Raw genomic sequence first — 11,425 nt, 5'->3', positions numbered from 1 at the left:
GTGTGTGTGTGTGTGTGTGTGTGTGTGTGTGTACATACATACATACGAGTGACACATTAGAGCTGGAATTCATATGCATCTATATATATATATATATATATATATATATATAGATGTGGTATGGTACAGTTGTAATTATTATAGTAGTGTAATTAAAATGGTACAACTCTTGTAGTGACAAGACCTTACCCTCAACATGTTGTGAAGCAGGTACTGGTAAATATAGATAACCAACATTTTACAGATAAGTCAGTGGAGAGAAGTTATGTAGCTCGGCTGCATCTTGACTTCAGAGATGAGATCAAAATGCAACTTGAGAACCTAATTCCATGCTTGTTTCTTTAGACTTGGTTGCTTCAAGATTCAGGGTATCCAGTTTAAGTTGCAGCAGATATGAATTGTTTTCTTCCACCAATAACTTTTCCTTTCTAGTTTGCTTTTCATTTCCCCAAAAGAAAGGCATGTCATTGATAACTCCACTGATTTATAGTACTTGAAAAACAACCATATCAGTGTGAACATAATTCTTCACGCCAGCTTGTAAACTTAATGCTATGGTGTCTTTATAGATTTTGAATGTATACAACTCACCCTGAAAAAGCTGGAAAGCCTTAAATGTGAGTGTGTGTTTATTCTCCTGTTGCAATCTCCCTCAATAGCATACCGCTCATTTTTCAAAGTAAGTCTCCTGTAATAATTTGCACTACATTGCCGTGTCCAGCCCTGCTATGCAAGTGAGGTTTAGGACAGAATTCGGTGTTAGGACTACACCATGGGGGTGCCTGGCCCCCAGCCCTTTGATCAGACATGGTTTCTCTCCCTTGAACTGAGCATTTGTCAAGTGGCAATTACTCCAAGGCTTTCCTGCTACTAAACCATCTTACATCCAAATAAGCTGGATAGGCTGGAACAACACTTTGCCCATTGCAAAAGATAGTTTGAATCAAGCAAGTTAGGATTCTTTACCTTGTCTCATTCAGGCTGTGTGTTGGCTCTCACACCATCAACTGGAGACAACCAGGCCTCGTGTTAGCTGGAGTGGGGGGTGCGCGGTTTTGAATTTGCTACAGCTATGTTCCTCAGAACTTACCATGTCTGACTGGTAGCTGTTCTGGCAGAACTTGCTGTCCTGTCCTTCCATCTAGAAATGAGTCCACAAATTGGCAATGATCTTCTCCATGTCCTCTCTGGTCACCTATGTTGTAAAATTTTCCTGAAAACATCAAGGAAAGAGCATTCTGAAAAACCTCTGGAAAATTCAAATTGGGTGAGTTGCATGGAATTTTTGGAACCATTTGAAGCTTTGGTTTTGTCATTGGTGCCTTTGCAGGGCAGGTTCCAAGTGGAATGCTAGCATCCTTTATGTCTCAGTTTTAACTTGGAAGCTGTCCAGTTAAGATGTAACTCTATACGTAAAGGTATAAATGCTCCATGTTCAGTGCTAATTACTGAGAAGGGAACACCTTTCTTGGGTAAAAGCTAAAATTTCCATTCTTGTTTTTGTTTCTCCTTCTCTTCATTGCGCTTTACATAGTATTTGTGCACATTTCCATTCAAGCCATTCCTGCAATGAGGGGAGTTTTGCTACTAACTTAGGCCCAAACCCATCTTCCACTAAGCAACTCAAAATGGCTTTAGAGATGTTCATAGGCCATCCTTGGTACACAGCAAGCTAGATTCTTAAAATGCCTTTTTCCCTATTTATGTCTTACACTGTACATAAGTGTCCTATAGATGACTAAAAATCTAATGTGTACCTGTCCACAGATTACGTAGTCAGTCATCTAAAGAACAACTTAAACTTGCATCATTTGGAGGAACAGAAGGGTTGAGACTGGCTGAAATAGGAATACAGTATAATTCTCCATTCCCAGAATGTGTACTTACAAAGTGAACTGTGACAGGGATCTGAGATTTTGTACAGTTTGAGGTACAACTGCCCTACTAATGCCACGCTACACTAGAAGTGAGTTGGGACAGGAATACCATATGTTAATATTCTATACCTGAACACGTGTTTTTATTGATAGGTAAAACATTCCTAGCATTCAATTAAGAAGTATAAGGAAAACCAGTGGCCCCAACACTTAGGAGACAGGACAGTCACCTTGCTGAGGTCACCTGTCCCCACCTGTCATTTTTCCTGCCTGGTGCAGGGGGCTGGACCCGATGATCTTCCAAGGTCCCTTCCAGCCCCTTACAATCTATGAATCTATGGCTGTGTGTAGATGTGTGCACAACACTTTAAAGTGGGCTAAATGCTTTTGCATCGCTTTAATGGTGTCAGTGTTTGCACACGTCAGAGGCATATTGCGCATTAATTCCAGCCACTGTAGGAAATTCGGCCGCATAATGCACTGTAAATGACTTGGGGCGCAGCAAACTAAAACACCTCCGAAGAGTTTTAATTTGCGGCCCCTACAGCCGCGGAGTGAAGCACCAGGCTCCGTGCAGCTCAGGGGCTCTGCAGGAAGCCCATGCACGCAGCCTGGCAGCAGCCTGGGAAGGCAGGCTTTGCGCAAGAGAGGGAAAAAAAATTGGTGAGCCTGATCTTTCTTTTTCCCCCCCCTGGAGCCTGCCTATGTGAGCTGTGTGGGGGCCCGGTGCTTCCCTCTGCGGTGCCCCCCCAAACCACCCACGCTGGGTGTCTGTGGGCGGGTGCTGCCTGGTGGGGGGCTGCCACTGCTGCGGAGGGGAACACTGCTCCCCACCCACTCCTGCAGCCCAGGGACTGCTCCACCCGCTGGCAGCTCGCCTTCCCCTCCCCGCTGCTGGAGAGGCAGGTAAGTCAGGTGTGTGCACGGCACAGCGGTTTAAAAGGCCCTAAATTGAAGTGGTGTTAAAAATCCACTGCTTCAATTTAGGGCCCCCATTTTGTCTACACATGCCCTATGAATGTAGTGAGAAAACATTTCCAGATTACGTTTGCTACTGCTGCACAAGCATATTCTTACCTGTTCCCAAAATGAGCAAAAATTGTGCAGCATGATGCTATAAACACCCAATGATGTTAAGGGCTAGCTCCTGTTGCTGGACCTTGAAGCTCTAAGGCAAGCTGAGACCTAAAGTCTTCGCAGGTCAGGGGAGTGGGTGGTGCATGAGCATTCAGAAGGGAGCTGAGGCGGCTCTCCTCTAGTGCTGAGGTGCTGTGAGATCCTTTAAAGCAGCGGTTCCCAAACAGTGGGTCATGACCTCAAACGGCATCACAACATCAGCAATTGGGGTTGTGAGATTTCTGCGCCCACAGTGAGGCATGGGGTTTGCAATAGAGCTGGACCAGCTCAAGGCAAGGAGCTGTCTCTGCAGCCCCATGGGCAGGACCCAACACAGGAGGGAGAGTCGCACCATCATGGCTGCCAAGGTAAAGTGTGGTGGTGGTGGTGGTGGGCAGCACAGAGTTACGTCCCCAGTGTTGATGGGTCGGCAAGGGGTGCCTCAGCATGGTGATATGGTACTCCCTCCTGTGCCAGGTCCTGCCTGCTGGGCATTGAGCTCCCCAGGGGCAGGGCAGCAGGCCAGGGAGCCACAAACTTGCAGCAGGCAGCCTGCATTCTCCCCACAACCCCATGGGCTCTGCTCTGGCCATGCCACCCACAGGGGAAGGGATGGAGTGGGAGGGGAGCCGGGCTCTACACTCCACTCTGACCTCAGCAGCTGCCACTTCCCATGGGGGGGACAAGGGGCTGCAGGCCCTGGCTCTGGTGCAGCTGGAGGGAGTGGGGGGGCTGCAGGTTGTGAGATAGAGGCACTGGCAGGGCTAGGGGGCTGTGGGTCAGGTGTGAGGGGCACCAATCGATGCCCATAGTATTCACCTCTAGGTGACCAGACTTTATGCATGTGCTGTTGCATTAGGTAGGCACTTATTACTGTCTGCTTTATTATTTTTGGTCCATGGGAGAGCTGGTTTCCAGTGCTGATTGAGGGAGTCTTCCCTGGGTAAAAGTTTTGATCTCAAATTCAGAACCTTCAGTCTGCCCAAAGCTGCAAGGTATTTCCACAGTTGCTGAAGGTCACAGTTTAGATGTAACTGTTTTTAGATGACTGGCTGGCATGCTTACAAAGATAGGACACTTATATGAGGACAGTAGGGGTGGCTCCTTTATTGATATGGCATGGTATCATGAGAAGAGCTCTCTTCTAGGGCTGTGCGAAACTTCAGTCCCTGATTTGATTCAGTGGAGATTCAGCCTGATTCGGTAGCTGAATCTCTGAATCCAAATCGAATCAGGAGACCGTTTAATCTCCCCGAATTGAATCAGAACCCTCCAAATCAATTCAGAGAGATTTAGAAAGATTCAGAGATTTGGCCATAGACATAGCTTTAAATGTTTTTTTTTTTAAACATACCTTGAGGTAGTAGACAGCTCATGAATGCTGCAATGCTGGGGCAGATGGAACGTGCCACAGGAGTGCAGGGGTCTCCTCAGCACGCTCGGCAACAGACCCAGAAGTGGACTAGAAGCACTTCTGGTCCACTTCCGGGTCCACCAGGGAGAGCATGGGGGGGTGCCCCTGTGCCCCCCCCGGCTCAGCAACCGGTGCCTCCTGGGTCTAGGGGGGCACCCAGGGTCCCCCTGCAGCTGATCGCTGAGCTGGGGGAGAGCGTGGGGGGGGAGCCCTCTGCACTCCCTGGCGAACCTGGAAGTGGACCAGAAATACTTCTGGTCTACTTCTGGGTTTGCCACCGAGCATGCGGGGGGCTCCCCTGTGCTCCTATAGGATGCTCCATCCAGTCCAGCATTGCAGCATTCACAAGCTGGTACCTCAAGGTATGTAGAAAAAAACATTTAACGTGGCGTCTATGGCTGAATCACTGATTCTCTGAATTAGCATCAGATCTTCAGATTCGGAGTCAGCTGAATTGAATTGGGGACAGTGATCTGAATCAACAAATCACATCACTGCCCCTGATTCAAGCCAATTCCGAAATCTGAATAGAATACAGCCCATTTCGCACACCCCTACTCTTCTCCCCTCCATTAGGTACCAAATAGATGCCTGTAGACTCATCCATGAGCTTCCCTTTCAAATGGCTCTACATGAGCAGATCTTAAGTGCCAGAAAAATCCTGATGGATGCTGCAGGTTGAATTTAGCTCTTGCGTAAGCAGGCAGAGCTCCACTGAACTGAGGCACTGCACTGACCTACCTGAAAAGGCTGAGCTTCGCCCTAGAACTGGAAAGTTTTCCATGGTAATATGGAAGCTGGTAATTACGTCAGTTGGGAAAGGGTGGGGGTCAAACATTTATTTTATATTTATTGGACAAACATTCCAGTTCATTCAAATATTGTGACAACTGGTCCATGTCGGTTAAAGCAACACAGGGGAGACAGCCACATTTTGTCAGTGTAATGAAAAAGATGTGGCTACCTTGATTAGTTCCCAGTCAAGTAAAATGACCCTTCTCCCAGGAAGAATGAAAACAATATAATTAAAATAGGAAAATGGGCCACTGATACATCAGATGCTTATTTGGAGACTAAAAGGGCTGTCAGTAGAGTGTCAATTCATTTGGTTTAGGACTGTGCTATAGTTCTGGTAGCCTAATGCTGCTGTTTCTTCTGCTGACTAGTTTTACAAGATGTTGCATCTCATTGATTATTTTGTTGTATGGGCAGAGTTGAATGAATGATACCCCTGTTATAAAATAGTCTTTCTGGGCCACGTAATTGCCCAGATACTATTTATGGATGAGGTATGCACTTTAAAATAACCACAGGGTTTTTCTTGCATGTGTGTGTGATGGGGGAGGCTGGGCAGTTTAGCTGGATAGGAATTTGATACAATCTGTGCATTCCTTGCTTTTCTTCCCTTTCCCTGGTCCATGAATGCTCAGCAGTAGGCCCAGTTCCATGAGATGCCATGCACTGCGCTACTGATTCCTCAAGACACAGAAACTTCTCAATTAGGGGTGCTTAGCAGCTGACTGGATAAGGCCCTAAAAGTTACTTCTTTTCAGATGTCATTTTTCCCCTGTTTGAGCCAATCCTGTATAACAAACACATCAGCCTGACTTTTGCAGGGGAGGTTTGCTGTGCATTACACTGCTCTGTGTCACTCTAGAATTTGGGCGCTACACTTAAGGCAAGGGATATAGTCGTCATGGGTGATCTAAATTACCCGGACATCTGCTGGGAGGAGCAGTCAGCTAGGTCTGACTGCTCACGGAGGTTCCTGGCCGAGATACAGGACCTCCACTTAACCCAAGAGGTGCACAGTCCTACAAGGGGGAATGCCCTGCTGGACCTGGTCTTGACCACAAGTGATGACCTGGTGAGGGGACTCCAGGTTCTCGACCACATGGGCGACAGCGATCATTGCCTACTGGAATTCACCAGCGCAGGGTGTCAAGGGCCTGCAGCAAGGCAGTAGCCTTAGACTTTAAAGAGGGCCAACTTCAATTAATGCCTGATTGCCAAAAAGGAGGCATACACCCAGTGGAAGGGAGGGGCTATCACCAAAGAGGAGTCCTCTCGGGTCTGTAGGGGGGCTGTTAGGAAAGTTAAGGCAGATACGGAACTAAGGCTAGCATCAAGGATCAAGGACAACAAAAAGTCCTTTTTTAAATACATAGGGAGAATGAAGAAGGCCCCAGGTAATGTGGGACCCCTGAACGATATGCTTGGCAACCTGGTAGTCACACCAGAGGAGAAAGCAGACCTCTTTAACAATTTCTTCACTTCTATTTTCTTGTGCAGGGACCAGGACTCCCCTACCAAGATTCAGGATGAACGTGGGAGAAACTCCGCCAAGCCTAGGGTCAGGGAGGACCGGGTTAGAGACCTTCTGGAGGGCCTGGGCATGTTCAAATCTGCAGGTCCAGATGCTCTCCACCCCAGGGTGCTGAGGAAATTGGCAGGGGTTATCACAGGGCCACTGGAACGGCTTTACAAGCACTTGTGGTGCTCTGGCCAGGTGCCGGATGACTGGAAGAGGGCCAATGTGGTCCCCATCTTTAAAAAAGGGAAGAGGGAGGACCCAGGAAACTATAGGCCCATTAGTCTTACTTCAATCCCGGGGAAGCTCTTTGAGAAGATTATTAAGGAGCACATCTGTGATGGGCCAGCAACAGGGATGATGCTCAAGGGCAACCAGCACGGTTTCATTAGGGGCAGGTCATGTCAGACCAACCTGATTGCCTTCTACGATCAGGTCACAAAATCCTTGGATGCAGGTGTCACGGTGGACGTAGTCTTTCTGGACTTTAGGAAGGCCTTCAACACCGTCTCTCACCCCATTCTCATTAAAAAGCTAGGTGACTGTGGCATTGATGCCTACATAGATGTATAGCAAATTGGCTGAGGGGCTGTACTTAGAGAGTGGTGGTGGATGGGTCATTTTTGACCTGGAGGGAAGTGGGCAGTGGAGTCCCCCAGGGCTTGGTCCTTGGGCCTGCACTGTTCAATTTCTTTATTAGTGACTTGGATGATGGGGTGAAGAGCATCCTGTTTAAATTTGCAGATGACACCAAGATTTGGGGTGAGGTAGGCACACTAGAAGGGAGGGACAGATTATAGCAGGACCTGGACAGATTACAGGGGTGGGCAAATGAAAATAGGATCAGACTCAATACTGACAAGTGCAGGGTGCTGCACTTGGGCAGTAGGAACCAGCAGCATACCTATAGGCCAGGGAACTCCCCTCTTGAAAGCACGGTGGCAGAAAGAGATCTTGGAGTCATTATTGACTCCAAAATGAACATGGGCCGACAATATGAGAACACAGTCAGTAGGGCTAACCGTACCTTGTCCTGCATCCACAGATGCATCACAAGCAGGGCCAAGGAGGTGATCCTCCCCCTCTATGCAACACTGGTCAGGCCGCAGTTGGAGTACTGCGTCCAGTTCTGGGTGCTGCACTTCAGGAGGGATGTGGACAGCGTTGAGAGGGTCCAGAGGAGGGCCACTCGCATGACCATAGGGCAGCAGGGCAGACCCTACGAGGAGAGGCTACAGAACCTTTAACCTGCTCAGCCTTCACAAGACAAGACTGAGGGGGGACCGGGTGGCTGTCTATAAACTTACTAGGAGGGACCAGTGGGGTTTGGGAGAGACCTTGTTCCCCCGAGCACCTCCTGGAGTAACAAGGAATAACGGCCATAAGTTGCTAGAGAGTAGGTTCAGACTAGACATCAGGAAGTGCTACTTCACAGTCAGGGCGGCTAGGATCTGGAACCTACTTCCAAGCGAAGTGGTGATGGCTCCTACCCTGAGGGTCTTTAAGAGGTGGCTCGACATTTACCTGGCTGGGGTCATTTGAGCCCAGTTTTCTCTCCTGCCCAGGGTAGGGGGTGGGACTAGAAGATCTACAAGGTCCCTTCTGACCCTACATCTATGAATCTATGTGGACTGGCTTTTAGCCAGGCAAAGCTGGCAAAACCCAGCTGCTTTCTGCAATGGCACTCTCTGCTAGTTGCACAAGTGGAGCTCAGGCCTATCAGAATCATAATAGTCAGAAAGCTTCCCCCAAATTGTGATCAATTTATCAATCAGTAAATGGAATCATGATGCAAAAGCTTCACAGATCTCTTGATATGTGTACACATCTGTGTGCTTCTGGGCCAAGCAAACCATTAGCACTAGAGCAGCCCACTAACCATAATAAAGAAACAGAACAGCAGCCAGACCTTTAAAAGCTTTTGTATGGTAACCTGAATGTAATGAGCCAGTGAAGGAGCAATGGCCAGGAGCCTGGTGGGTATCGTAAAATGAAAGCAGGCAAGGAAAAGATGTTAATTAGATTTAAAGTCAGATGTTCCTGTTAGCAGGTACCCTGTAAAACTTCATTATTCGCAACAGACCCATGAAAAGGTTTGTTTACATCCCAGCCTGAGTTCCTGTGGGGGATTATTGTAACATCAGCTGCTCTACCTCCTAGTCTTCCACCATTTCTTCTTGCAGTATGTCCAGTTCTAGGCCCCAAATGTTCAGTAAGAACTGTGCAAACACAGATATTTTTAATGCAGGACTGATACCATTAGACTGTGGCTCTCCGGGGCTGTGCCTTTGCCTCTACAAATGCTCTAGGAACTGCACTGCATGCTTCTGGGTGCTGTCAAACAAAGAACTAATCTTAAACAGTAATCTGGGAAGTTTGGAAATTCCACTTTTCCAAGGTGAGGAGAATGTGCATGTCCAATCACAGCCAACAGAGTCCATCTGTTGAAACCTTTTAGTTCAGAGCCATGGAAATGAAGGTCCTAGATGTCTGTGTGTTGTGTAATTTGGCCTGCATCCATATGGATATATTCATATTGCCTTTGGCTTCCCTTACCTGTAAGAGAATCACTGAGGTATATCTTATATCTCAGGGAGTTACACAGCTGCACTCCCACAAACTTCTTGTACCAGGTCCTCTTGACATATTGTTTCCCTCTGCACTCTGAATAGGAGTCAGATTCAAATGGGACTGGAGTCCAGATGGCATCTTTTCCCACTGCAGAAGGGGAAGAAAGAGGCTAATTAGAATAGTGTCATACATAACAAAGGATGATAAACACACTCAGACATATACAGAGGAGAGGAAACCCTTCATGCCATGAGGTGCCATTCAAAATGCACTACATAGAATAGTCACCTGCATTTGGAAGGAAGTTTTAGTGCACAGATCAGCAATCTACAATATGTGGGCCATATATGGGCTGTGGGATCATTGGATCTCACCCATGGATAAGGGCCTTTAGAAGAATTTAGCAGTGAGGGGGCTTCAGCTGTGGGCACTCTCCCCATGCTGTTGTGGGGAAAAATGTTAGCTGCAGGTGCTCCCTCTATGCTGCTGGGGAGGCAAGCAGTGGGGGTGGCCAGGTCCCAGCTCCTACCCACCCACCCACCTCTGGCCTAGGTGGGTCATTCTAGCCACATTTGAAAGAGGTTGCTGTTTTTGTTTTAGGGAACTAGTAGCAGCAAAATGTGCAAACATAGGCAAGGATTTCTGTGGGTGATAGCTTTTATTCGACCAACTGCAGAGCTGGGATAGAGTTAGACAAGCTTTTGAATGAAAGGTAGTGTCTCACTCTACTATGCAGTCAGTCCAAGAAAAGATATTGCTCTACAAAATCCTTGCCCCTCACAACTCCTAAACCAACACAGCTTCAACTTCACCGTAGCACTACCAAACACAGAGCTGTGGTGACCTGCTTTTAGGGACTGGTTCTGATCCTAGGCTATACTGGTATATGTCTGAAGGGTGTCCATTGGCATACACCATTAGACCGGTGCAACTGAGGTCAGAACTGGGCCCCCTTTATGTGGGGTACCTTGTGTTGTCAGGGAGTCAAGCCTTGATATGCTTGGCAAAATTCTCAGTTATAAAAGGTGCAACATTTCCTTCTTTCCCAGATGGTTAAGGTTAAGGCAGGGCTAGCAGACAGCAAAATATACAGGATGAGCTGGATGAGTATGAGGAAAAGAAGCCTATTTGTGTACTTTTCAAGTGCTTTCAATACTAAACGCACAAAGCAGCCCCTCTGCCTGAAATGGGTATCTTGTTTTTTTTAAGAGCCTGAGCCAAATCCCTCTGAATTCAACAGGTTTTTGACTACTGAGTTCATGAAGCCCTGTATGAAGCATCCTGTTTTTGGTGGCAAGCTTTTCAGTAGTACAGTGGCAGACTTTGACTTGCATTCTGTTAAGTCACTTATTATTAAGCAAGAAACAGCTTATTGGTTTCACAGAGCCACCTTCTGAGTTAATGACAAGGCTGAGAAAATATGAGCTGTCCTTGGCTCATTTGTGGACATTGGTTCGCAGCCATCCTAGCTGCCACTGCTACACCACCTCATGTTGATTGTGTTGAGCTCAGGTAAACATTTGGACTGGCAGGAATCTCTTACAAGCGGTATAGGTGGAAGAAATGAAATCATGTGTGACGGCATGTTTAGCTGGGAAAGTACAGCCAGCCCTGTCATATAGCATGAGTTATCTCACTGCAGAAAAATGGTCTGATTAGAGCATTCTATGCATAAAAGGCTTACTTGAAATTGGCTCGCTCACTCTTGGGTCCGCTGGGAAGAAAAAAAAAAGCACACAATCAGACACTGTAAAATAACCTCCCCTGACATTTCAACAGAAGTGCATTGAGAAGTGATTTTTCTATGCTTGACAAACTATAATCTGTAAAATAGCAGCTGTTTTTTGGAAGTCAGGTTCACATCATTTTTGCTTTAAGTTAAAGAAATAAACTGCCATGTAATAATTTGGAACTATTGCATCATGGAGCTTTTTCAAATGTTATTAATGGGATATGACCAGTCATATTGGGTTTTGTGAAAACACGGGTGCGAAGTTCATCAGCCAAAATCTTCAGGACATCTTTAAATGTCAGTGTCAATGGGTTATTATTTTTTAGAAGACTCCCCTGTAACACTTGCCACTCAAAGCTTTGTTCTAGGGTATGAGTGAATGATGGAGTAATGGGGGGGGGGGG

At 47.0% G+C, this 11,425-nt stretch overlaps 1 protein-coding gene and 1 long non-coding RNA gene across 9 annotated transcripts in view; one reads left to right on the top strand and one right to left on the bottom strand.

Annotated features, from left to right (window-relative positions):
• The window catches only part of ABI3BP (ABI family member 3 binding protein), a 392,420-nt gene that overhangs the window by 4,104 nt on the left and 376,891 nt on the right, over positions 1-11,425 (bottom strand). For all 8 annotated transcript variants that reach the window (XM_019523725.1, XM_019523728.1, XM_019523731.1 and 5 more), the window contains 3 exons: positions 10,974-11,003; positions 9,275-9,436; positions 1,091-1,213 (listed from right to left, as the gene is read on the bottom strand). In XM_019523725.1, coding sequence (XP_019379270.1) covers positions 1,091-1,213; positions 9,275-9,436; positions 10,974-11,003 — 315 coding nt within the window. The remainder of the gene's footprint in view (positions 1-1,090; positions 1,214-9,274; positions 9,437-10,973; positions 11,004-11,425) is intronic.
• Positions 7,827-11,425, top strand: part of LOC109302175 — a 29,644-nt gene continuing 26,045 nt past the window's right edge. Inside the window, exon 1 of the long non-coding RNA XR_002098722.1 lies at positions 7,827-7,839. This is a non-coding gene — a long non-coding RNA (uncharacterized LOC109302175). The remainder of the gene's footprint in view (positions 7,840-11,425) is intronic.

This window comes from Gavialis gangeticus, unplaced genomic scaffold (assembly GCF_001723915.1).
Source record: "Gavialis gangeticus isolate Ggan-Ray unplaced genomic scaffold, GavGan_comp1, whole genome shotgun sequence".
NCBI lineage: Eukaryota > Metazoa > Chordata > Crocodylia > Gavialidae > Gavialis > Gavialis gangeticus.
Note: the sequence above shows the minus strand (reverse complement) of the source record. Positions and strands in the feature narration are given on the sequence as shown.